Consider the following 27,413-nt stretch of genomic DNA (forward strand, 5'->3'; position numbering starts at 1 on the left):
TTAAGTGTTGGCGGCGGAGGTCTACAAGGTGTCGGTCACTGCTGTCGCTCAGAGAGAGAGAGAGAGAGAGAGAGAGAGAGAAAGAAAGAGAGAGAGAGAGAGAGAGAGAGAGAGAGAGAGAGAGAGAGAGAGAGAGAGAGAGAGAGAGAAGAAGTTTCCACTGCTCTTCGCGCACGGTCGCCTATCGTCCACTCCACACGATGGCACGCCTCTACCCGCGTGCAGCGCTGTTGCGTTCGGAGCCCCGCCGCTTTCGAGACATCTAAGAAACTAAACTACAATCAAATAAACATAAGAGACAACAACACACAAATGGCTGAATTTGGAGAGAATAAGAGCGCCGTCGGTCCACCGGTTGCTGGCTGCCGGAAAGCTGCGTCAGGAGGAGTCGGAATGAGCCTGGAGACGAACCGAGCGGAGCCGGTGTCAAACGGAAACTGCAGCGTGTCAGACACCGTGAAGAGGGTCCAAAGCGAATCCAGCTGCGAGTCCCCGACGTGGGAGAGCGCGGGTCCGTATTCAGCCTCCAAACCAATCCCTCGACGCAGCAGTCTGATCAAGGTAGGCCATCGTTTCCACCAGCAGAAGACACGTTTTCTTTCAGATAAATGCATCCATGCAAACTGTTGCAAGCAGATCTTAAAACAAATGATTCCATAGAAGATGTGATAAAGTGGTTACTTGATATTACACACTTACACTACAACCGCCTGCATCAATGTAATGCTATGGAATGCAAAACAATGCAATAAAGTCAATATAAAATCAGTTGTGAGTTGTGCATGTAGATGCAAACAAACGCACGCACTCACGCAAACATGCATGCACGCACACACACAGACACCCCCGTCCCCACACACACACGCACACACACACACACACACACACACACACCACACACACACACACACACACACCACACACACCACACACACCACACACACACACACACACACACACACACACACACACACACACACACACACACACACACACACACACTGCTGAATATAATCTACAGCAGCCTGAAAATAAACAGTTAATACACCGTGACTCTGCTTCCTGTCAGCTTCCTCTTCGTCCGTGTTGAATGGCACACTAATCAGTCACCTCATCTCCCTCACGTTTCAATGCTTTTGAAGAAATTTAGATGATTTAGACGATCAGGCGATGAATCGATTCGTTGTCAGCTGTTAAAGTAATCGCCAACTATTTGGTAGTTGATTAATTAAGAAAAAAATAGTTCTATTCTATGATTCCAGCTTCTCAAATGTGAATATTTTCTGGTTTCTTTTTTCACAATTTTCTGACATTATATAGACCTAGCAACTAATCGATCCAGTGAGAAAACAATGAATCGACAATGAAAATAATTGTTAGTTAGTAATCTTGTGCTTCAAGATGCACATCGTGTCACATTCAAAGGATTACAGGGAGTTTAAATGCTCCATGCCTCCACTAACTGACCGTTCAGGACCCCAGATGAGTATAAAAACCCTCAATCTCAGTGCTTTTCCATCACATGTGTCATATCAGGTCAGACGCTTTGTTCCAGCCAAAGACAACAGCAGGCGATGTCACTTATTAGCACTCCATCAGCCAGAGAGGAGGAGGAGGGGGAGGAACTAATAAGCACCTGCTGTAGTCTTTGATTAGAATGAGACATTGCATTAGGTCTCACCCTCTGCAGCTCACAGTTGAACCCCCCCTGTCCAATTACCCCTACTGCCTCATATTTAGTCACATGTCAAGCTTATTTGTATGAAGCCCTCGACAAAGGGTTCACACTCAACAGTTTATGTTGTGTTTTGTGACTCAAAAGGCATCCAGAGTATTGTCATATCAGTAAAATCTAATCAATAACTCATCCACTGACTTTTTCCTTTTATGGTTTCAGTCGTCTAGGCATGTGGGAGGGCTTGTATTGATCTCTAGTCGCTGCTTGCCTCCAGAGGTAACGCCTGTATAGACACGATTATTCGAACATGGCTTCATCTGCGCCTGATTGGTTCCTGCTCTGCAAGGCAGGAAGCCGGCCAGTTGGCCAATTTCCTCGCAAGGTTCATGTTGCAATATTGCTATCAAGTCGTGAGCAGTTGGTGATGACACGTAACTTTCTCCCTCTCTTTCACACACACACACACACACACACACACACACACACACACACACACACACACACACACACACACACACACACACACACACACACACACACACACACACACACACACACACACACACACACACACACAAACACTGTTTCTCACCTCCTTGCCCACACAGGCCTGCTCTTGTCTGTCTTCTGTGTGTTACGACATTGCAGCCATCCTGATACAGAGCATTAAAAAACACTGTTTGCTTCAGTGAAGCTCTGCCGTCTCCTGCTGGTGGACAGAAATTGCCTGGTCAGGAAAACGCTCTATGTTGCACATGCATTCCGTGTATTGAAGCATACATTTGTGGGAAGATGGCTTGTTCACGCTCGGTGGGTACATTTAATGCCGGGAACGTTCAGCGATCAACGAGTCGTCTCGCCCAGCAGTGCACCAGAGTTTGTGCTTTCACCGTAAACGTGCTTGTGTTTTGAATCCTATACACCTGAGGCTCAAGATAGATGGAGCTCAGGAGTTATGAATCCACCTGTCAACACAACAGTGCTGCTGTTTCATAAACTACCCCTATGGCTAAACTCAGGATTCATTCCACACAATAGGAGCTTGGGGTGGTATGTGGGCAGATAAACAGGAAACATGACATTCCAGACCGCTTTTCACAGGAGTCATGGGATTTTGGCCCTGTGTGTGTGTGTGTGCGTGTGTGTGCTATTGTTCACTTTGGCTGAGTTAATGAGAGTACCCTTAATTATATTTCATCAGTATGTACTTCATGCAGTCTGTAGTTATTTATTCATTTCACTCGCGTGTGCTTGAAGGAGATGCAAAATCCGGTGTCCACTCAGTTTGCATCTGTTTCAAGTTCAGTTCAGTTCTTGATGCAGATAACCATCAGGCACTCTATTTGTCTCTCTCTTAGAACACACACATTCAGTCTCACACACACACAAACGCACACACTTACACAGACCTGCCTTCTATAAAATAGAGCTAGGCACAACAAATATCTGCTTTCAAGCTCTATTGCTCATGCAACAACAACATGAGACTCAGAAATACATGGTCGGCATGTGTGTGTGTGTGTGTGTGAGAGAGAGAGAGAGAGAGAGAGAGAAAGAGAGAGAGAAAGAGAGAGTGTGTATGTGGGAACAGCTATAAAAAAAGTAGCCCAGATATCTCCACAATCTCAGCTTTTCATTAACCAAGAAAAAAGAATGCATATTAATACAATCTAATGGGTTCTTAAGGGGATAAAAGGCAAAAAATGCCTTAACTCTTGACAGAGAATGTAATGCCTAAGCTCATCTGAAAGCTTAAAGAAATATTACAACACTTTTTGGCAATTTGTCTTCCTGCCGAGAGCTAGATGAGAATATTTAAACTACTTTCATTTTTTTTGCCATTCAGGATGAAGCCAGGGCCAGGAGTCGGTTAGCTTAGCTTAGCATAAAGACTGAACACAGGGGGAAACAGCTAACTCTGTCCGAAGGTAACAAATCTACATGCCAGTACTTGTAAAAGCTCTCTAATTATCAAACATGTATTTTTTATTTGCACAAAAACTCAAGTGTAGAGCATGCTAGCTGCTCCAAGCTTTATGCTAAACTAAACTAACCACCCTCTGACACCACCGCCATATCAATCCAATACAAGGGTGGTATCAATCTTCTCATGTTACTTTCAGCAAGAAAAGTGTATTTCCCAAAATAGTTAACTAGTTTTTAACTTTACTCAAATTTTGAGACATGTTTTTTAAGTGGACATGTTTACATAAATGTGCTTAAAGCTGGAGTAGGTACATTTCTATAAAAATATGTTACGTAATTTGCTGAAACTGAAAAGAAAGAAATCTATGGAAAAAAATATGCTGCCCTGGCTTCATCTAGTGCTACTAATGGCATCTACAAGATTTCACCACATCCAAAGGAAAACTACCAATCAGAACAGAGCATTCTCTTACACAGTGTCATTGACTGCTCTGAACTCCAATCAAGGCAGTGCTGATGAAATATGAATCAATATAATGTTACTGTATTGCATATTGCTCGCATTCACTGCTTTTAGAAACATATTTTAGTGTACTGTTGTGCTGTAAAATGAGAGTTTGCTCCGGCTGGTTGGCTGGTGGTCGGAGCTCACTTTTTCCTCGATTAGGTCAATAACTTTATATATAGTGAAAGTTTCAGCAAATATGATAATAATTTTACATAAAAGTAACTTACCTCACCTTTAAGTGTGCCTGTTTAAATATGGTAGGCCTATATCCCTATAAATGCATATACGTTTGTCTATTAGTATGGGTGTGTGTGCATTTTGGATGTCTTTGTGTGTGTGTGTGTGTGTGTTATTCAGACTGAGGGAGCAACATTAGCCAGAGGAGTTAGCACACAGCTGGGTAGGGTAGTTGTTTGAGTCAGAGCAGCCAGGGGCACACCCTGCAGTTCAAATTAACATCTTCAGCCGGCTTTAAACCACTTTAGTTGCATAAGCATGACCCCTGCACAGAACAGGGAGTGGATAAAACCTTCTGGCACCTTATTCCGACACCCTCTGGTTAGTGAGTTGCTCCACATACTTCATAATGTACTTTGACTGTTGATGCCTGACTGAAGGATCCAACCATCCATTCTTGGTGTTAGCGGTCCTCCTATCTTCGATAAATGCATATGTGACGTTTGTCAGCTGAAATCGTGGTTAGCTCTTTGACATGATGACCTTTTTCAAGTCAACCTTTTACTTGTTTCATTTTGTGTGGTGTGTGTGTTTGTGTGTGTGTGATTGTGTTTGCGCGTGTACCGCATGTGTGCTTGAGCACATATGGAACTTCAAAGGTTTGAGGCGTTAAAGAGCATCTGCAGCCTTTACTTGCCACAAGGGCAGGGGTTTATCGTCAGGCTGAGCAGTTGAATTACTGTGAACGCTCACCACATTTTCTGTTGAAAAGTATTCCCATACACTGAGCTTCTGACAAAATGACAAATTGACCACATAGTGCTTCCTGCGCCCTATTTGACCCTAATGTCCTGTCTTCTATTTCAGTCACACACTCACCCAACACACACAATACACAGATTATGTGATTATTACACACTTTGTATTTAGTAAGCAATACCGTTGAAAATGCCGATGAAAATGTCCTGATTAGAGCAGCAAATACAAATCGTTTGATAATTAGATAATCAATATGACTTATTCTTCATTAAATGTTTGTAATAACCTTTGTTCCATCTGACCAACAGTCAAACACGTGAAGGTGTCAAATTTCCATGTCATACAATCATGTAGAAAAGAGAAAAGCAACAAATCCTTTGAATGTCCTACATTTTTACTGACCACACTAGTGCCCTGGATCTATAGCCAAGTTGCTCGGTCAGTTCACCACATTGGCTCAGACTGAAATATCTCAACAAATCCTTGATGGATTGGAACAAAATTTTGTGCAGGCATTCATGCTTCTCAGACGATTTAAGCAAATTACTTTTTAATCCTGTGAATCTTCCTCTAACAACATTAGGTTCACATTTTGGGTTTGGCTGGATTGCTGTGACATTTATTGGCTACACACATTACGCTCCCCTCAGGGTGAACTGTATTGACTGGTGATCCCTTGACTTTTCATCTACTGTAGTGGCACCATCAGATCAATTTAGTAGTTTTTGGTTTATGACCAAATACCTGCAAAACTAATGGCATTCCCATCAGCTCCAGTTGTAACCTAGTTTGTGTTTGGTGCTTGTAGAGTGCTGCATGGATGACATTTTTTTTAAGTTCAACCCGGAAGTTAGCATTGCCCTGGTGCCCTTGACATGAAGGCAATGGGATTTTTCCATTGGATTTTAGATTATTGCAGAAAATAAGTTGTGTGGCGAACAAAAGTTGATAATGACACAGTTTGTTTAGCAAAATAATCCTCACAAATTAACACCACTTTTCTGATTTTAAATAAACGCGATGGCCAGATGTAAAAAGCTAACATTAGGCTATAAACCAACTAGCCTACACCACGGTTGCATGTCACCACCATTTTGTGTGGTTGGTGTGCTGACATTTGTAGTCTCATTTATCCACTTATTCGCAGCTACCTTTTTTAAGACAATATGTTTTATGACACAGAACTAAATGTGAAAATCCCTTAAGCCTATGATAACCAGAGATTGGTCTCTAACCAATAACATATTTGAAAAAACACATTGTAAAGAGAACCGGATGTTCAAAAATACTAACTCATTTACAGGTTTTAGGTCTCGTTCCTACAGCACCCTATTAGCTAATGTTAGCATGCTAAACTCAGATGGAGACCACAGTAAACATAATACCTGCTAAACACCAGCCTCACTGAGCAACTAGCATGGCTGTATACTCTTAGTCTTGTTTCTTGATTTTTTTTGTAATTGAAACATTTTATTTTTGGTAGATTTTGGTAGAAACTATTGATAGACTCATAATTTCAGTTCTAGTCTTGATTTAAGCAGCCAGTGTAACAAAGAAGAAATGAGGGTCTGCATATAAGTTGCCATCCATTATTTTAGTTTGGAAATAGCCTGATTAAATGATACAAAGCATGAAGCATCAGTATTGTTGCTATGGTTACTTGTGCAGTGTAATAGGGTAGGAGTGATGCATGGGTAAGTGGACACCTGCCAGCCAGTCAGGGGCAATTATTCTTCAGCAATGGTGTAACACATACTGCTGGCTGGTGGCTGCTGGTTGCTGGTGCGAGTGTTCAGCTTTTGTAATGGGTGTGAAGCGCAAATAAACCTCAAACAAATGTCCCCATGTTTCAACAAGAGATATTAAATCTTGATAGTGGAGTCCCTTTCTTTGTGAAGGGCTTTTTTACACATTCCATACATCATCTCACAATTCCCAGTAAATTCTCAAGCCCCGTCCCGGGTGAGAGGCACTGGAATAAACTACGTCATTAATCATCCATCATCTACCGTCCAACACACAAGGCCACAGGAAAGACAGTTGTGCCTCCGTACCAATATTCACTCCCCTGGTCTTTACATTCTCTCACCTAACAACCATCTCTATGATTTTATGTCTGTCTTAATTAGCGAATCAAAGACGACACCAACTAAGGACCTACATCTACATTCTGCTGACTCGGAGATGCTGTAATTAGTGATACTGGCTTGTTGCATACGCTCTCATACATCATACTTCGCATGCATGTAAGCTGGCTAATGAAGGCCATGCTGGTGCCCAAAGGCAAATACCAAGAGAAGAGGCACTGTACGCATAAAGATGACACTAATATGCCAAAGAACTTCTTTATTACTTCTCTCCAGCCCTCCTCTTCTCTTTTTTCTTCTCAATTTTCAGCTGTCTGTGATGTCTCTCTGCCATCTCCCTCCGCTGATAACTGCATCTAATGCACTCTGCCACATACTTTCTACCCCATTTCTCTCACCCTTCAGCCATCCATCTGTCCCTACAGTTAGTCCTATCAGGAAAATCACTGCTCTCATAGCAGTGCGTAATTTTCCGAATTTAGAGAGTGAGAGTGTCACATTAAAAACTGTCAGAGGACCAAAAAAATACTGTGAAATACTGCTGAAGCAGCAGAAAAGGTTTGAATCTTATTATATATACTGTTGCTCATAAAACTGGAATAATTTTGTGATCAGACACATTCCTCTTTTAATTGCATTTATACGTGGTTTAATTTTTACTGTGATATGCTTGGGTAGAGATTGATCAATAAAGTATTGAGAATATATACACTTTATCGATCAAGAATAAATCACATTGTCACAATAATTGCATTGGAAGACTATTTTGGCACTGAATTGGCAACAATGTTTATATATATATAAACAGGCTATAAATATACTGTATGTGTATAGTGAAACAGGTTGTATTAACAGTGTATATACAAAGAAAATATTCCATCAATTGAAAATTAGGATAATAAATCTATATTTGAATGGGTTTCATGGTCTCTATGTTTATCACTTGTTGGGCTCACAGTTAAAGGTGTCAAACCTAAAACTACTGTATTGATAATTAGGAGTGAAGAGGTTTCACAGTACCACTGTATCAAGAATCCTTTCTTTCTTCTCTGTGGCGTTACTTAACTTGGGTCTCAGTGGAGCCACAGGAAGCTCTCTGTGACGAGCTGACTGGCAGCTTCCTGTTTTGAAGCGCAGCGATGGTTTTGGAGACTCGTCTTCAGTCAGAAAAACAAAAAAGGCCTTTGTGACGACATATACAGAACATTCTGACTGGGATTAAAGTCAAATGGAATTTTCTTATCAGGGTATAGAGGCTGCGCTTGTTTAGTTGCTCTGTGTGTGTGTGTGTGTGTGTGTGTGTGTGTATGTGTGTGGTCTGTGCGTGTACTCACTACTAATCTGGTTTGACAGTGTGCCTTTTTTTGCATAGAAAAATCAATACATTTGCCTTTGTATTTAATTAATGTGTTGATCTTCTTGCGGGCTAATCTGTGCACTCTCGTTGTATCTTCTCAGGATAATTCATTCACAGTCTGCAGTGACGTCAGTGTTGTTTGGTTTTGTCTCTCTCTCTATCTGTAATTTATGTTGTAGGCTAACGGAGGTAAACATGCAGGACAGCCTCCACACATGAGATAATTGAATCCCAACTGTTGATCGGGCCACTGGGAGAGTCCTGGTGTTTCCCCTGCTACAAACACGGCTTGTGATAGGCACACACCAAATGAGGTTTATTGGGCATCTTTTGCTTCAATATGATTTCCTTGCATTGCTTGTCTATTCATCAGGAATGAAGTGCTTGTTAGTGGCCACAGAGGCCTAGTGCGTGGACGTCTGTTGGAGCGATGTTATCTGTGTATTTTCCTAACTGGGTAATGTGTGCATTGTGACTGGAGCTGGTACAGCCACACAGGGACCATTACCATCACACACACAGAGGAAGAGATATAGATTGAGACCAGCGTTAATCTCCGGGGCCTGTCACCGCACTGCATGAAATGAAAGGAAAGAGAGAAGTGTGACTGATTAGGGGCGGTGCTGTGCGTTCCTGTGTGAAGGTGCACGTGTCTGTATTTGTGAGTTAAGTCAATAATTGTTGGCTCTGTGCCTCATACTGCTTCACTGGGGGACTTTCCCATGAGCTTTCGGATTCAAATTCAGTGCTGTTTTCAAGTAAATGCTGTTGGTGTCGTGAAGCTGCATCTTAGTCTTCTTATTTATTTAAGGTGTTGCTGAAGAAGCACCCCAAATAGGGGCAGCTTTTTAATGAAAACATATAATCACTTAGTACAGATCCAAGTCAGTGTTTTATTTTGTTATTAAATGTTCCATATTGGGCATATCTTCAGGTTCATACTTGTATTTTGGGTTTCTACTAGAACATGTTTACATGCTTTAAAGGTGTACTCTGTAAGTTTTCCATCCATCTAATTGTCTTTAAATTTAAATTACTAGCTATCAAACAGTGAGTTAAAACAATGGTGATTGCTCATATGATCCACTAACGAAAGCACTTCTACTTGCATTTTTGGCCAAATATTACAATATCTGTGTCTGTGGCGTAAATAAGTTGCCATGTTAATGACACTGCTGACAGCGGTTGGTATGTCGGCCCGGATCATCACAAATGGTTTTGCTACGTTCACTTGTAATCAGAAATCGTGATTCCCAACTTCTGAGTCAGGCTTGGTAAGTGCAGAAGTGTAATAGGAGCATTTGAGTGTGTATGAATGTAAGAGGGTAAGAGGCCACTAGGGACAACATATCTCAATTCTTATGGACTACAAGTTTAATGTTCAAAAACACACTTTTCTCATACTGTCTCTCTAAATATACCTGTATTCACCCTCTGTCTGAAACGCTGTCTGAAGCTACGGGTCTTCCACATCTGCGCTCTCAGGGTCTCTGCACCGTCATTGCAGCTGGGGAATGACTGTGATAGTATAGTTGTGACATCACAACTGAAGTCCTGACGGCTCCTTAAAAGACAAAAGCCTAGACTGTCAGAGCTTTTACTTTTGCTTCATGCTGTCTTCAGAGAAAGATCTAAAGGGAGGTCTTGCCAGAAAGACTTACTGTCTCTCTGACCACACCCCCTTTCACTCCCTCTTTCATACCCCAAGGCACCAGGGGTATTTTTAGAGCTCTATTGCTTAGCACACCAGCTCCCCAAAAAAACTAGTTGCCATTGGAAACACTTCACCATTCTAATGAGGCAATTCTATGAGGTGTGATGGTTAGGCACCCTCTCTTTCCTCTCAGGGAAACCTTTTCATCCTCTGTGAGTTATGCTTCCTCTCTTTCACGTGTTCATTCATATTCTTGAGATGAAAGACAGCTCAGGATCTTTTTTTTTCTTCTCTTTCTTTCTCTTATCTCTTTTTGCCTTTCATAAACCCCACATTTCTTTCATATGAAGGGTTCCCTCCTGTCCTCTCTCATAAAAGATCCAAGTTCCCTTGAAAGTCATATGAACTCTTTTTTGAATGAAATCAGAGTCATGTTGATGAGTAGATATTAATCAGCCGCTGAGCAGTGCTCACAGATGTTCATTATGAATAGGAAAATGTTGATCGGTCCACTGGTGATCCATTTTGGACTTCTTAAATACCCCAAAGCAATTGAGCTTTATGTATTTGTTTGAATATGTGCACTTACTGTGTTTATCTACATTTTGATTTGCTTTTTTCATCAAGAAATCTTAATCTTACCATAGTCTGATAATATATTTATTTTTTATTAGAATTCTGAATAAAACTTTAGTCTATAATTACAAAATTATTGCCAACTATTTTGAAGTCATTTTCCAGCAGCAATGCCAAATGTTTGCAGGTTCCAGATTCTCCAATTTGAGCAGTTGTTGCTTTTCCTTGTCTGACATTAGCACTACCTAATATCCTTAGGTTGTGGACTGTTGGTTGGACAAAAAAAGTCATTTGAAGAAGTCACCTTGGACTCTAGGATACTGGATATTTGTCACTTTCTTTCTGACATTAGCTACATGAAACAGTGATTCATCAAGAAAATAATTGTCAGATTAATCAATAATGACGATAATTATTAGTTGCAGCCCTGGTGCACTTAAATGACTAGCTATTTAGATATTTCATTAAAAGAAAATCAGAATCTTACCAAAGTGAGTAATAGTATAATTCCATTTAGATTTTAAAGCTTTTATTTTTCGTACATTCTGTCTTTTATGTTGTTCCTCCCTGCTTGTGATATATCCAGTAGTAATGAGTGTGTGGGTGTTTGCGTCTTCCATCACTCTTCTTTGTATTGAATCAACTGCAATTATGTCATCCTGCTTGTCCTGCCTTAAAATTAGCTTCATTTAAGTCTTTGATTGGATTTTATCAGGACTCTAATATATCCATAATTGAATAACTTCACCCACATATATGCTCTTATCTGCTCCCCATGGGGTGGCATCTGATAGGTCAATAAATCAGATGGACAAACTTTGATGGGGAGCTTAGATAAACTGATTGGGGCTGCCAGCGCCGTTGCAGAGGGGCAGAATTAGAATGCGTCTGCCTCTGTCTGGTCAGGTATGATTAATGGTGTAATGGTTTAGGGCAAGGGCAAGCAAATGCTTTTATCATCAGGAAAAACAATAACAGATTGGGAGGTGGAGGCTTTATGTAGTAGACCAAATAATCTGTGTTTATGTATGGTTATATAAGCTGACATGCCTTTTAATCCTTTGAGATCCATTCTGGATGGGGAAAAATGTTTGTCATGCCCAAGCAAAGAATACCCTTCACAGAGATAACTGTATGTCTGTCTCTTTTTTCAAACTCATTTGTCTTCTCCTTATTGCACCCTCCCCCCCCCTCTCTTGCTCTCTCTCTCTTTATCTGCTCTGTCCTTTCATCCTTCCTTCCCTTCTCTCCTCATCAGGATGGATCACGTGCTGGTCGGGATAGGAAGAAGACAGTGTCCTTCAGCAGCAGCCTGTCGGAGAAGAAGATCAGCAGTGCTGCAGACTGTATCCACTCCATGGTGGGTCAGCCACAGTGTAACCCTTGAATATATATTTTACATATCTGTACATTAAATATTTAATGAGCAATGCATGCATCAATGGTTTCTGTTAGATCACAGGCTTTTGAGCCTGTCAAACACTCAAAAGAACTAGTTCAGAAGTGAAAAGGCATTAGCTCTGCACTGCAATTCTGTGGGTGACAACTTCATCCATATCTTGCCTCCAGGTTGAGGGGATTGAGCTGAAGAAAATCCGAACAAACTCACGCGTTTACCAGCGTTACTATCTGCTGGATGCAGGCCTCCAGGCTCTGTGCTGGGAGCCATCCAAGAAGGAGTCTGACAAAGCCCGCATCTCTCTGGCCTCCATACGAGAGGTCAGTGTCCATAGAAAAAGCTTTTTCTAAATTGACCCTCTCTCACTTTATGCATGGTCTCACTAATTCCTTTAGACTAAGGCAATGGACAACAGTCGATTTGTTCTATTATATCTGATGTGGGTTTTTGCATATCTTGTGGTCTCACATTCTAGGTACGGACAGGTCGTAACACAGAAACCTTCCGCACCAGCGGAGTTTATGAGCAGATTTCAGAGGACTGTGCATTCTCAATCATCTATGGAGAGATATACGAAAGCTTGGACCTGGTGGCCAACTCTGCTGAAATGGCTAACATTTGGGTGACTGGCCTGAGGTATGAAACAACAAAGAACCAGGAGCGGTCTTACATTCTATACCTGTAATGTAATATGATGACAATAGTGGTGAGTAGAGTAGATTCTCAGTGTAGTCCTTTGATTGCTTGTGATGAAAAGCTATGCTCGTAAATGTGATTTGATTCACAAATTCACAACTTCATTCTGCTGCAGTTACTACCAGCCACAAGGGCAGTGTGTGTGTGTGTGTGTGTGTGTGTGTGTGTGTGTGTGTGTGTGTGTGTGTGTGTGTGTGTGTGTGTGTGTGTGTGTGTGTGTGTGTGTGTGTGTGTGTGTGTGTGTGATCATGATTTTGTCACCGCGCACCCGTGCAAGGTACAGTAGCAAAACTTTACAGGTGTAGTTGAGAAAAGTAGTCGTTCGAAAATGGGCGTGATGTGAGCAAGGGAACAGAAGTAGGGGGATAGAAAATTAAGAAAGGTGCCTTGTAACCCCACTTTACTGTGCAATAATCAGTCACAAAACTTTACAGGTGTGTAGTTGAGATCAAAATTATGCTCAAGTTCAAAGATGGTTGATGGCAAGTGCATCAGAAGTGGGGGAAAGTAGGGAAGAGGTCATTGACCAGCCCCAATGCCCCTCCCCCCTTGGGGCCCCCAGCCAGATTTGGTGTCGCAGCTGTTTCCATTGCGAGATGGTCTCTGGTTGTAGTTTATGAATGTCCATGACACTGAAAACATGAAAATGTTCATCTCAAGTATATTCTGTCTTATCACATCTGCCTTGTTCGCTTCTCTCTCATCTTCCTCCAGGTACTTGATGCAGTATGGGAAACATGCTCTGGACATGCTCTCCAGCAGTCAGGACAGCCTTCGTCTTGGCTGGCTGGAGCAGTTGTTCTCCTCTGCCGCAGATTCAGATGGACAGGAAGATGTCGAGGAAGGATCAGGGATCCGCTTGCAGTTGGCTGTTAAGTTGATACGGAGCGTGAACCCTGGGGTGGGCAGCGGCAAAGTGGAGCACAGGTTTAAAGAGCTTCAAAGAGTTAGGGAGAAGATGTGTGGGCTTACTCTTGATAATGAATCTGGAGTTTCTGATCAGAGCGAAAATAAAAGACTTATAGGAAGAAATGAGCGAGTCACCATGCAGGAGTTCATTGAGGTCTTTCATGACTTTTGCACGCGTCCGGAGATCTACTTTCTGTTGGTGCAGTTCTCGAGCAACAAGGAGTACTTGGACACCAAAGACCTGATGAGGTTCCTTGAGGCTGAACAAGGCATGGCTCAAGTGGGTAACACAAATGAATCATCCATATAAATAGCAGAAAAAAGTCGGGCATACATTCACAAATGCAACTCTCTCGTTTCTCTTCTCTCACTGTGTCCCCCAGGTGAGTGAGGAGACCAGCCTGAAGCTCATCCAGTCCCACGAGCCGTCAGAGGAGGGCCGGCAGCAGGGATACTTGTCACTGGATGGCTTCACCAGCTACCTCACCTCGGCAGAGTGCCACCTCTTCGACGGGGAGCACGACTCCGTGTGCCAGGACATGTCTCAGCCTTTGTCCCACTATTACATCAGCTCCTCCCACAACACCTACCTCATCGAGGACCAGTTTCGAGGTCCGTCCGACATCTCCGGCTACATCCGCGCGCTCAAGATGGGCTGTCGATGTGTGGAGATGGACGTTTGGAATGGTCCCGATGAGGAACCAGTGGTGTGTACTGGACACACCCTCTCCCCGCCACTGGCACTGCGTTGTGTGTTAGAAGCAATTGGAAAGTTTGCGTTTGTGGCCTCGCAGTACCCATTAATTATATGTGTTGAAAACCACTGTTCACTTCAACAACAGAACGTTATGTGGCAACTTCTAATAAGGATACTAGGAGAGAGGTTGTACACAGACGCCCCATTCGAAGGGGAGTCATACCTACCATCCCCGCATGCCCTAAGGCATCGAATTCTACTAAAGGGGAAAAAGTTGGGGCCAGGTCCTGATGTAGAAGAAGGGGAGGTAAGTGAGGAGGATGAAGGGGCAGAGATGTGTCAAAGAATGAAAGCAGCTAACAGTGGAGGGGTAGTGCCTGGAGGAAATGAGAAGGATATTGTGCAGAAAAGTGTCTCTTTCACAGGCGTCGCTCAGTCTAATCCCCTTCAGCTTCTTCCCAAACGTTTCCAACTCTTGAAGGAGCTCTCTGACGTAGTAACTCTTTGCCGCTCGGTCTGCTTCATTGACTTCCCGACATCATCCAAATGCCAAAAGCCATGGGAACTGTGTTCTTTTCACGAGACTCTGGCCGTGCGTCTTGCTGGCGAGAGCCCTGGCGACTTTGTCAATCACAATAAGCATTTCTTGTCAAGAGTGTACCCCAGTCCCATGCGAATTGACTCGAGCAACATGAATCCTCAGGACCTGTGGAAGTGCGGTTGCCAGATTGTGTCCATGAATTTTCAGACAGCAGGACTGATGATGGACCTTAACACAGCCTGGTTCAGGCAGAACGGGAACTGTGGTTATGTTCTGCGGCCAGCCATCATGCGGCAGGAGGTGTCTTATTTCAGTGCCGACACTAGAGACACAGTGCCCGGCGTGTCTCCACAGCTGCTCCATGTGAAGGTGTTTTGGAATGCAATGTTGTATTAAACTGAAATAATCCTCCAAACAACTCATAATTATGTTCTGAAAACCAATGGGTGAATGACCATTGTGTCGATCCTTCTCCCAGGTTATAAGCGGCCAGAATCTGCCCATGCCCAAGGGTGCGGAGGCCAGAGGAGACGTGGTCGACCCCTACGTGTATGTTGAGATCCACGGCATCCCAGCTGACTGCACAGAGCGACGCACCAGAACGGTGACCCAGAATGGGGACAACCCTGTCTTTGATGAGAGCTTTGAGTTTCAGATCAACCTGCCGGAGCTTGCCATGGTTCGCTTCGTAGTGCTGGATGACGAGTTCATAGGGGATGAGTTCATAGGTCAGTGTCAGGGTCAGAAGGGTTACTGTAAACGGATTTAAACAATAATTTTATAGTGAATTAGAGTGAATTATGCTGTTAAAATGTTATTACCACACATTTTCATATTCCTTGAATTGGGATCTCCCTAACACCACAGGTCAGTACACGATCCCTCTGGAGTGTCTTCAACCGGGCTACCGGCATGTACCGCTCCAGTCTCTTACGGGGGAGGAGCTTCCCCACGCCAAGCTGTTTGTCCACGTGGCCCTCACCAATCGGAGGGGAGGGGGAAAGCCTCACAAAAGAGGACTGTCTGTGCGGAAGGCACGCAAGAGGAGGGACTACACAGCTCTGAGGGACTTGGGGGTCAGGGCTGTGGACGAGGTTTTCAAGATGGCGGCCCCTTTGCTGAGAGAAGCCACTGACATGAGAGAAAATATGCAGGTGAGGGAGCGAACATGTTGCTCGTCAGCGCACCAGAATATTAATATATAAAGAGTTTGAGCCTTAAATAACTAGCTTATTCTTGTTTATTGTAAGTGAATGTGGAGTGAACGTGGTTATCTCCTTTCTCTTGCTCATTATCAATATATTGAAATTAAACAGTGATGACTATGTACACAACTGAAAAGAAGGAAAGGGAATACTGTCATTGGTGTTGAATCGTCTGTAATTGTTTAAAAAAAAAGAAGCTGATCTAAACATTATGAGCCAGGCAACAATTTGGTCTGTGTGCTTGTGTCACCCTGGTGCAATAGAAACAGTAATTCAGTCAGTGTGGTAAGACTGTTGGCACATTTCCCGATTTCTTCTGTTCCAAGCTGAACTACTACTACAACAGCAGCTGCAGGAGAGAAACTGCAGGAGAGCAAATCAATAGCTGAAGTAAAAGACAAATAGCTCTGTTGCAGGAGTGGCTTTTGATTACGTGTGTGCGTGTGTGTGTGTGTGTGTGTGTTTGTGCGTCTGCGAATGCGTACATCCAGCTTTGTGAGGACCAAGTGGAGTTTTAGAGTTTTGAGGACATTTTTAGGAATGTGATGATATTTTGTCCGGTCCTTTAGGGAATGCATTATGCCATCCTCACAAATATAGATAAGTATAGATGTGCGTGTCAAAAAAATCAAGGCAGACAGAGAATTCACAGCTTTTGTGTTCATTAAATTTTGATATTCTGTGTCTCTATATTGTTTTTCCTTCAGGCTAAGGAAATAAGAATGATTGAGAAAGACTTGGTGTGCGTTTTAGTTTGAAAATGTAATATCAGTCTGTGCTCTTCCTTTATTCCAACAGAACTCTGTAGCATTGTTCAGGGAGCTGTGTGGGGTGTCTGCTGTGGCTAACCTCATGCAGTGCGTGCTAGCTCTTGGCTCCAGGGTGTCAGGACCAGATGGGGCCCCTTTACTACTGTTTGACCTTCGGGACCACTACCCCACACTTGAGCCCCAGGGGCCCCTGCCAGACGTCCTTCGCCGTGTCGTCTCCACCTACGAAATGGTGAGGAAGGAAGAGAGTTGACGGTTAATATGCTTATGGATCTCACATCTCTGAAATACATTTAAAAAAAGGAAGGAAAGGCCGAACAAACGCCGCAGAGATCACAAATCAGTGAACCACCTCCCATCTCCTGTCTACTTGACCTAACAATGAAAACCCCAACCTCCCAGACAAAAGCTTTCCTTTTAACCAATATGTTCTCAAACACAAAGTGGCCTTTCATTGTTATGCAGCAAACAAAAATCCCATTTGTTCCGGCTGTAACAAGGCTCGTAAACAAATCGGCGACATCCTCACCTTGGCCTGAATCCACTGTTTCCACCCAAACAAACTGCAGACTCTCATCGACCGAGGAGAAAGTTATTTAACAGACTTAATTTATTTAATGATGTCTAAAAAATAAATCCAGTCTCCCCAATGAAATATAAAGAGAGGTGGCAGAGCGGTCAATCCGTCTGTTAGTTAAATTGTCAATAAAGCAGGATGAATTAGTTTGTTAGGGTGCATTTGTTGGTTGCCCGACTATAAGGACACTCTTTCAACACATTCCCCTTTGGTCTCTAGCTTCATCTATCAGCCTCCTCCTCATTCCCTTCTTTCACCCAGTCATCTCTTTCAGTTCTCGCCTACTTTTATTCCCTTTGGGTCCTGTAGCTTGTCACCTATATGTGGTGTCTATACAGGTGTGATCCAGCACTGAAGCCCTGTCAGGTTTAAAGTGCTGCTATGGAAAAAACAACATCTCGCCATCTGTTTGACTGCTGCAATACTTAAATTGGTATTTACTCAAAGTGCACTTGTTCCTGTTTCATATTAGATATTTCCAAGGAGTCTCTTGTGGTAGGATGATAGACAGTCAGTATGAATTGCCAATTTAGAGAGTTCAGAGTGTGTGTGTGTGTGTATGTGTGTGTGTGTGTGTGTGTGTGTGTGTGTGTGTGTGTGTGTGTGTGTGTGCATTGTGAGTGAGGGAGGGTTTGTAGACACACACAGGCTTCAGTGGAGACAAATGGATCTGCTTCTGGTCTTATTAAGGATGATTAAGGATAGGGTGTATAAACCATGACACTTTAATTTAACTAGGGTTATTTGTCACTGCTATGCAACAAGCAACTACATAGACTTGTGACTATCTATTTGTGTAAGTAAGGTGTGTTTATGTGTGTGTGTGTGTGTGTGTGTGTGTGTGTGTGTGTGTGTGTGTGTGTGTGTGTGTGTGTGTGTGTGTGTGTGTGTGTGTGTGTGCGTGCGTGTGTGTGTGTGTATAGTCACTTCCATTTCCAGCCAAGCGGATCAGAGTTGAAAAAGCTTGCTGAATACCATTAGCATAGATTTGAATGTTGTTCGGCTAAATGGATTCCACACTTCAATCCTGTTTCCTGGAGGGAGAGGTGAACAACAGAGAGAAGAAACAGGGATGGGTGTGTGTGTGTGTGTGTGTGTGTGTGTGGGTGTGTGTGTCTTATTGAATTAGATCTGGTCAAATTTATGTACTGTAGTTAATCCCTTATTTGTCGAACAGTGCTTTTTTTTTTCCCCACAGAGGGGTCACGTCCCAGCAGGGTTTTGTGAGAGGAGGCGCAGAATTAATCAGGCAGAAGCTACTACTGTGTGTGTGTGTGTGTGTGTGTGTGTGTGTGTGTGTGTGTGTGTGTGTGTGTGTGTGTGTGTGTGTGTGTGTGTGTGTGTGTGTGTGTGTGTGTATGTGTGTGTGTATGTGTATGTGTGTGCGTACATGTGTTTGTGTGGTCATTACTTGGAAAGAGCTGTCACATGAGCCTCTGTTGGGCCTTCACATACATGCATGTAATACAGTGCCTATAGAAAATCATGATACCCTTTTGAAATAGTCAACAAGTTTTACAGCCTGAAATGATAATACATAAAAAATACATTTTTACAGCGTGATATACACATTTTGCCTTACTTACTGCCTTACCTCAAGTGAAGTATTTTTTTCAAAATTTCTAAACATTAATAAAAAATGAAAAACTAGAATAGCAGGGTTGGAAAAGTGATGATTCCCTTTAGTAAATCCATTATAAACATTATCAGGTATAACCAATCACCTTCCAGATTTACACACCAAGTTAATTGGCCTCCACGTGACATCAATTGTGGTGACTTATTACTTCAGAATAAAATCAGCTGTTCCTTGAGGATTCCACTCCTTGGAGTGCATAGGTAACACAAATAATTCACCAGGGTTGGAAAGATGCTTTCAAAAGAGCTCCGGGATAAAGTTGTGGATAGGCACAAGCTAGGAGGATATAAAAAGATTTCAAAGGCTTTAACCATCCCCCTGAGTACCGTCTGGAGTATTATGAAGGCATAGGGCACCACCCAAATTCTTTAGGAAAACCTGCGTCCCTCTGTTAGGCAATTGAAAATGAGCAGGTGGTTCACCTTCCAGCATGACAACGACCCAAGACACACCTCCATAAAAACAACACAGTGGCTGAAGGACAGGAAGGTGAATTTCCTAGGGTGGCCCAGTCAGAGCCCTGACCTGAGTCCTACAGAACATCTGTGGATGGACATGAAGAGTGCAGTCCATCACCACTCACCACAGAATTTGACTGAACTCCAACAGTTCTGCAGGAAGTTAAATCTGAGGACTAATCACTTTTCCAACCCTACTATTCTAGTTTTTCATTTTGTATTCATTTTCAGAAAATTTTAAGAAAAAAAATTCACTTGAATGTTGCAAGGTAAAATTTGTAAATCACTCTGTAAAAATATATATATTTTTTTCGTATTATCATTTCAGGCTGTAAAACAAAAAAAGTGACAATTTCAAAAGGGTGCAATGACTTTATATAGGTTATATAGCTTAACCTTAATATATAAGTTAAGCTACAGAAGTTAACCTAACTATTTTTAACTTAACTATTCATATATACACAGGAATGATACAAGTAGCTTCTGCCTGATTGATATATATGTCATCACAAAACATATACACAAAACATCACAATAGTTTTTTTTATTTTATCATAAATGTTCACCTTGCATGTGATTTACAACAATCTAATGTGTGGCGTATTGTGTTCTCTGACAGCAGATAATAGAACAGACTGTACATTTTCTTATATTTTCTTATTTACGCACAAAAAGTGAGATGACACAACTAGTTAAGGGTTTATGGTGCTTTACGACTGTGTGAGTGTGTGTGTGTTACTTCATTCATCTTCAACCGCTTATCCCTGTCGGGGTCGCGGGGTTCTGGAGCCGATCCCAGCTGACATCGGGCGTGAGGCAGGGACAGGACGCCAGTCTATCACAGTGCACATAGAGACGAACAGAGACAGACAACCATTCACACCTACGGGCAATTTAGAGTCATCAATGAACCTAACGCCTGCATGTCTTTGGACTGTGGGAGGAAACCGGAGAACCCGGAGTGTTTCGTGCTAATAGATGTTTCCCTGTCTGCAGATGGTCCAGGCGAGCAGAGCAGTGATCGAGCTCTCCGATGGAATCTACGACAGGATCCTGCATATACAGACGATGGGTGTGTAGGCGTGTGTACTGTGTGTGTGTGTGTGCGTGTGTGTGTGTGCGTGTGTGTGTGAGAGTGTTATGATGTGTGTGTAGAAACCAGGCGAAGCTCGTGTTCCTAGTATACTCATGACAACTCCCACACAGCCTCTTCAACGGTGCTGTTATCCACACTGCAGTGGCTGCTTTGGTCATTAACTTTCCCTTTCTTCATTTCCTTTCCTTTCAGTTGCTCTCCTCTCCCATTCTCTTGTTCCCTGGCTTTTTGTTTCCTTCCTTTTCATTTCCTCTCCTCTCTTCTCGTTCCCTCTCTCCTCTCCTGTTATCCTCTTCCCTTGCCTCTCACCCTCTTTCTTCGTCTTTCCTTTCCTTTAATTCCCTCACCTCTCATCCTTGTATTCTCTTTCCTTTCCCTTATGTGCTCTCCTCTCATCCCCTCTGCTCTTCGTTTATCATGTTGCCTTCCCTGCTGTTCCTTTCCTCTACTTGTACCCTTTTCCCTCTTCCTTTATCCTTTTTCCTATCCTTTACATCATCCTCCACTGATTTTTTCTTTCCTCTCCTCTCCTCATCTTGTATCCTCCTGTCTTACCTTTCTTTTCCGTTCCTCTCACTTTCTTTCCTTTCTCTCTTCATATCTATTTCTTTCCCCTCATCCTTCCCTTTCCCCCCTTTTCTCTTATGCTCTTTCCTCTCCTCTGTCTGTATCCCCTTTTCATTTATTTCCTTTCTGTGTCTTTCCTTTCCTTTTTGTGTATCCTCTTTTCTATCCTCGTCCCTCCCACCATATTTTTATTCCATCTTCTGCAGACATCTGCCTAATCGACAGTGTCACACAGGGTTAAATGAGTCTTTTCACTGGCCAGTTCATCTGTATGTTTTGGATGGAGGGGGTTTAACTTGGCGCAGCTCCAGCCATCGATCATCCTTCATTCTGTAAAGTGAAGGGCACCATATCTGACCTGCTGATATAATTTCTGTGATCTTTGGCAGAGGTTTGTTTACTTCAGCTGGGCCCCCTGGGTCATCTGACATTAGTCAGTCAGACTGTCCTCCGAGTGGCAATAAACAACCCACAAACACACCAATACTCACACTTTACCCACATTCCCTTTCACATCCGGATTCAGTGTTCAGCTGTCCCCCAGGATATGATATGATTGACATTTGGAAGTGTTGAGTAGTGGGCTTGGAGAGAAAAAAAATGAGCCCATTCACGTTATTTATGTATTATGTATGGTGCTGGATTTTACTGTAAATATATGGAACATATATATATATATATATGCATCCATGGATTACATAAGAGTTCTGTGGGTTAAAATGCATGCAAACCTGTCAGCTTTTCAACACTGCCCTTGAGAGAAGCGTGAATGGAAAAGAGGAGACGAAGGAAGAGTTAAGGTTTGTGAAGTTAAGTGATCTTTCAAGAAGAAAGTGATGGCTTCAACTGGGGCCATTGTGGAGAAAGATGGGTTCTGATAGAGACGGATGTTGTTTATAAATTTGCAGACTGCTCCACTCTGCCCCCAGACAACTTATCCCATCCTCCACTGAACTTTATCTGGGCTTTCTGGGGCCACAGCGTCACTCGCTCATCAAGTAATCTGTGACATATTCATCTGTTTCCAGAAGCCAGCTGCTACTGAGATCGCGTGCAACCATTTTATTCTCTATCATTCACTTTTATTGCGCATGTGATCACTTGTAGTATTATTAGTAAATAGAGTGAGATTTGAAAGCGTGATAGTTTAGTCCGGTGCCAGAACACTAATCTGATAAAGAGCTGCTGCAGAGCCAGAGGCCGGTTCTTGAACAAAGCTCTTCCTGTGTGTACAGAGCAAAGATGGGGATCAGGTGATCTCAAGGCGGAGGTCCTCCTCCCAGTCTTGGAGGAAGGGGGTGGGCAGCGACAAGAGGCATAAACAGGTCACTTAGAGGGAGGCATGGTATGGCTGGTGGCAGAGATGGATGTTTGGGAGTTTCATCAGATCAGAGAGTTCAAACGGAGAGGGAGACGAAAGACCGTGGGAAGACGAATGGCAGGGTTATAACTCCAGGCAACACTGAGAGGAAGACAAGAACACCAAGGGGAGAAGAGAGAGTGAATACATCACAGTATCAAAATGCGTCAGTGGGTTAAAGGGACGGTATTTTCTCACTTATTTTGGACAGGTTTCTTTATCACTTATAACAAATCACGTTATAAAAGGTTATTTAACACTAGATGTGCATTTAGGTGCTGTCTATAGTCTCTGGCCCCAACAACCATACCTATCAGCATACTGTTCCACCCTCGAGTACGCATTCAGGGTGGAGCTACATTACTGCATCAAGGTTAAGTTAAACCGCTATCAGATTTTCAGGGGTTTCTTTGCAGAGACAATGTCCCCATTACTTTGGATAACCCACACAACACTGGGACTATGTTTTTCCAGTGACGAGAAAAGTGCGCTCAGTAAAATGCAGATCTCCGCCATGTGCGTTTCTACCAAACAACAAAGAACTCAGTCTCAGTCAACTGTACCTTCCTGTAGAGCTCTGCACAGGACCATGTTCTTAATCGAACACCCAGACATTTTGTGATCACGGTTTGGTGTCTAACCTGGGTCACTACTATAAGGATTCAGTCCTTGGATACGAGGCATGCGCTCCACCAGGTGAGCTACCAGCGCACCCTGACCTTTGCCATGTAATTAAAGCAGTTATTGATCACTTGCTGCCCTTACTGGCTGGTTAAGAGAAGTGAGGAGTCAACAGCCAATGATGGTGTGAAACAATCAATAAAATACGAGATATAAGAAATGTTAGGCTGAAGGGTGCAGTAGTATGCTGCGGACAGTTTAACAAACACCTTTTATCTCCTTTCTGGCGTAAGTAAGAAAGATAGTTCATAGTGAGGGGTCCAGAGTAGTGGAAGTGGAGTCCTGGAAAAAGGTATTGCTGTAGTGATCACTCCAAATAAAATTGCATTCACCTCACTTCAGAGAAGGGTATCTTAAAATCTGGGCAAATTAATAATATCAAGACCACTAGAGGAACGTGAAAGCACCCGACCAATACTCTTGAGTATTGATATATATATATATATATATATATATATATATATATATATATATATATAGTCAGAGCTATAGAGTATCTATTCCCCATCACAACTGCTCACAGTTCAGATAGAGGACAGGAAGTGAAGTTGATGCACTTCCTGCTTCCTCCTGTTTTCCCGGCCCTGAAAGTTTATTTCGGCCTGTGCGTGTTTTTCTGTGTATGCACGCTGTTCCAGAATTGGCTTGGAAATAATGTACCCTCCTTTGGTTTCACTTGGTCACACACACACACACACACACACACACACACACACACACACACACACACACACACACACACACACACACACACACACACACACACACACACACACACACACACACACACACACACACACACACACACACACACACACACACACACACACACACACACACACACACACACACACACACACACACACACACACACACACACACACGTAGGCTTTGAGTTGCCTGGCAACCGCGCGGTAAAGGTTATTATTCAGGCAACTTCTGTAGGTGTGACTGTGGAGCGGGGGCAACATATGTGTGTGCGGATGAGTGTCCGTGTTTGCAGATGTTTTGTGACGGAGAGGGTTATGTTTGAGGAACTGTTAAAATTATACTTGCATCCAATCTGTCTACTCTTTTCTCAGTGTGTGTGTGTGTGTGTGTGTGTGTGTTTGGCACGTCTCTTGTTGATGGCTCGCAATGATGTGTGCCCTGTGTTAACCCACTTCCGGGTTTCCATGGTAACAGTGGGACAGTGGCCCGGGGCGGTCAGAGGAAGCCAGGCACACAACACAACTCATTGCACTCGCTCTTAACAAGCCGACGGACTCACGCCTATGACACTCTCCATCTTTCTCTCTCTGTCTCTTCATCTGATTTTTCAGAAACGTTACATAATTCCTTTGCGTTTGTCATCCTTAGATCCTTTCTGTAAAATCTCATGCTTATAGTCTGCATTTCAATAAATAGAGATTAATTTGAAGATTAGGCCCCATTGAGGTGAAGCATCTCCATTAAGCATAGGCCCGTATGAAGACAAGAGATAAGACAGAAGTCCCAAGACTCTAGTTGCTGGTGTTGGTAGAGTAAATCCTGCAGGTGGATGATGGAAACTAGCAGACCGATTGGTCTGAGGAATGCAGGTTAAAAGATGCGGTGACAACAGAATTTGTGAATGTAACTACTTGAAGGCAAAAGTTGAGAGAAAATATCTTCCTTGCTGAACTTTGGCCAATACTTCATCTGCCATGCATCCTGTGGTGTATGGGAGGAACCTCTTTAATTTCACATACTCTCAATAGCCAAAGAGAGCCAAGCACTACAACTAAATACTGGATGAGACACAAGACATGGATGCATTTTAGCATTCAGTATATTATTCAGTAGTCGTGAATACTGACCCACCTAGTTATTGTGAACAATGTTTACTGATCACACACTGCACGATACAGGACAATAGCAGTGTTACTCAACTTCAGTTTGTTTCACTTTCACTTCAAGTATACAAATCATCCTCAGCCTGTTTTCACATAAATAAAATCAATCAATATTGGATGGTGCTTATTGTGTTCGGTTAAATCTACACAGGAAACATGAATGATTTTGAGTTTTAAGTACAAAGTACATTCTTTAACTTGCTGTGGTTGTGTATTTCCGTCTCCAGCCATGGAGTTTCATGAGAAGCTGCAGAGTCTGGCGGCGAAGGAGGGGCTGAGGGGTCGCAAGGTCAGTCGGGCGCTTGAGAGTTTCAGCTGGAACATCACCATTCTTAAGGTCAGCAACACACTCACACACCTACAAAACCACCCAAACAGCCTTAGGGGCAGACCGTTAGAACATGTTTTCGGCCTCTAGCTGGTTGCTTTCTTTCAACGTACCTCTCTCCACTTCTACCCTCTGTCCCCATCTTTCCTTGCTGTACCCTGTACTCCCTCTGATTTCCCCTGGCTTTTTCTCTCTCAGGGTCAGTCTGACCTACTGAAGCACGCCAAAGCTGAAGTCCAGGACAACATGAAGCAGGTCCATGATGCTGCTCTGACTGGAAACCTCACCAAGGAGAGACTGGGATTGAGAAGAGTCCGCTCCCAAACACGTCGAGGACAGGATGACTAAAGGCCCTCTCTTCGTAGCAAGCAAATGAAAGAGACCACATGACCAAATTGCCATCATAGCTGCTGTGACAAAACCTTTTCATGCTATTTAAATTGTTCCATAGTCTTACTCCACCTTAGTGTCAGATTTTCACAATGCTATGGGAGAGCTATAACATTAAGTACAGTGTTTTTGAAAGAGAGGAACAGATGATTGGCTGAATGTAAAAATCTTCAAAATGCAGCCCCCGTCCACCCACCTGTTACAGATACCACTCAAGAGCTGCAGAAGTCGGAGCACTGACGGGGAGACGAATGTAGCCTCGTTAGATTTGAAGCCAAGGTTGTTTCGAAGTTGTTTGTGCATTATATGTATGTAAATACAGATGTCTATCAATCTCTCCTTATGTGCAATGCGTCTCCAAGAAGGAGAGAAAATTGTCATTTGTCTAGCACAACATGGGATGACTCAAACGATCGGCCAAAAGATGTTCAACATCTTTTAAAAACTACTTAAGAAACTGCCACACCCACGTTTGCTTCACAAAGCCAATCACAAGCAATTTCAAGGAATACAAATCAAGATGGGGTTGAAACGCACTTGATAGATTATATAAATTGGAGCTAAAGAGGAGTCTGTGTAAGTGTGTAAGTCTGTTTAACGTGTTATCTCCTGGACCAGTGCAGTCCCTTTATATCACTCCGCAACCTGCTCTTCATCCGATCACCCTGAGGTCCTTTGTCTTGTCACAAGTCCTCCACTTCACCTTTTCAATATCATTGTCTCACATACAGTATTCTATATTTTTGTATTTTCCCAAAGCCCTTGTTCTAATTAAACCACCGTTTCCCGCCATAATGATCAATGTCTGCCTCTATGGAACAAATAATGTTATGTTGAAAGTGCTTACTTTGTGTGCAAAACACTGTACAGTATTTTACTATGTAATTTCAGTCCTTTTGCTGTAAAGAATATTTTACATAAGTTATTGATCTTGAATGAAAAACATTCCAGTTATTGGTGCAGTAGATGAGGCTCTGTTAAAAAAAAAAAAAAAAAAAAAGAAGTTGCAGTTCATGATTACCTTCCTTATCAGTCGGGATGGGAATAAACTAGTTTTGAAATGACAGAAGCATGTGTGTCTGTTACTGTTGTACTTTGATGTGCACTCATTCATGCTGACACATAAAGCAAGTTCTCCGTAATAAAGAGACGACAGCTGGGGACACTCACCAAGGGAAATGGACCTATAGTGCTGTAATGTGCAGTGGATAAAAGCCTCCAATCAGCTTCCATTTATAGCTTCAATGCTCACTAGGGTTGAACGCTCATGTTCAAAGTCAGACAATTGAGATATATATACATATATATATATGGATATATAATATTGCTCAAAATAACACCAAACCTCTGCAGTAGCATGATAAGAGTCCCTACACATAAGACGAAGCACCAATAACATAGATGTGTTTATTAAAAGAGTGTTTTGAAAGTCTTATCTACTGGCCCCGGTACCAGCTCCTCTCGTAGTAAAGTCCATTCAAGTCGATTACCAAATGCAATCCGA

The 27,413-nt window shown here is 42.7% G+C and overlaps 1 protein-coding gene across 1 annotated transcript; it reads left to right on the forward strand.

The window, feature by feature from the left end:
- LOC310956125 (inactive phospholipase C-like protein 2) lies at nt 1-26,907 on the forward strand. Its single transcript, XM_083926257.1, has 12 exons — nt 1-561; nt 11,981-12,082; nt 12,292-12,441; nt 12,597-12,757; nt 13,532-14,006; nt 14,110-15,333; nt 15,443-15,692; nt 15,832-16,118; nt 16,968-17,171; nt 20,610-20,685; nt 25,419-25,528; nt 25,718-26,907. The coding sequence occupies exons 1-12, from the start codon at nt 313-315 to the stop codon at nt 25,865-25,867; spliced, it is 3,438 nt and encodes a 1,145-aa protein (XP_083782383.1). The 5' UTR covers nt 1-312; the 3' UTR covers nt 25,868-26,907.
- Nucleotides 26,908-27,413: the final 506 nt, after the last annotated feature.

This window comes from Echiichthys vipera (assembly GCF_963691815.1).
Source record: "Echiichthys vipera genome assembly, chromosome: 13".
Lineage (NCBI taxonomy): Eukaryota > Metazoa > Chordata > Actinopteri > Perciformes > Trachinidae > Echiichthys > Echiichthys vipera.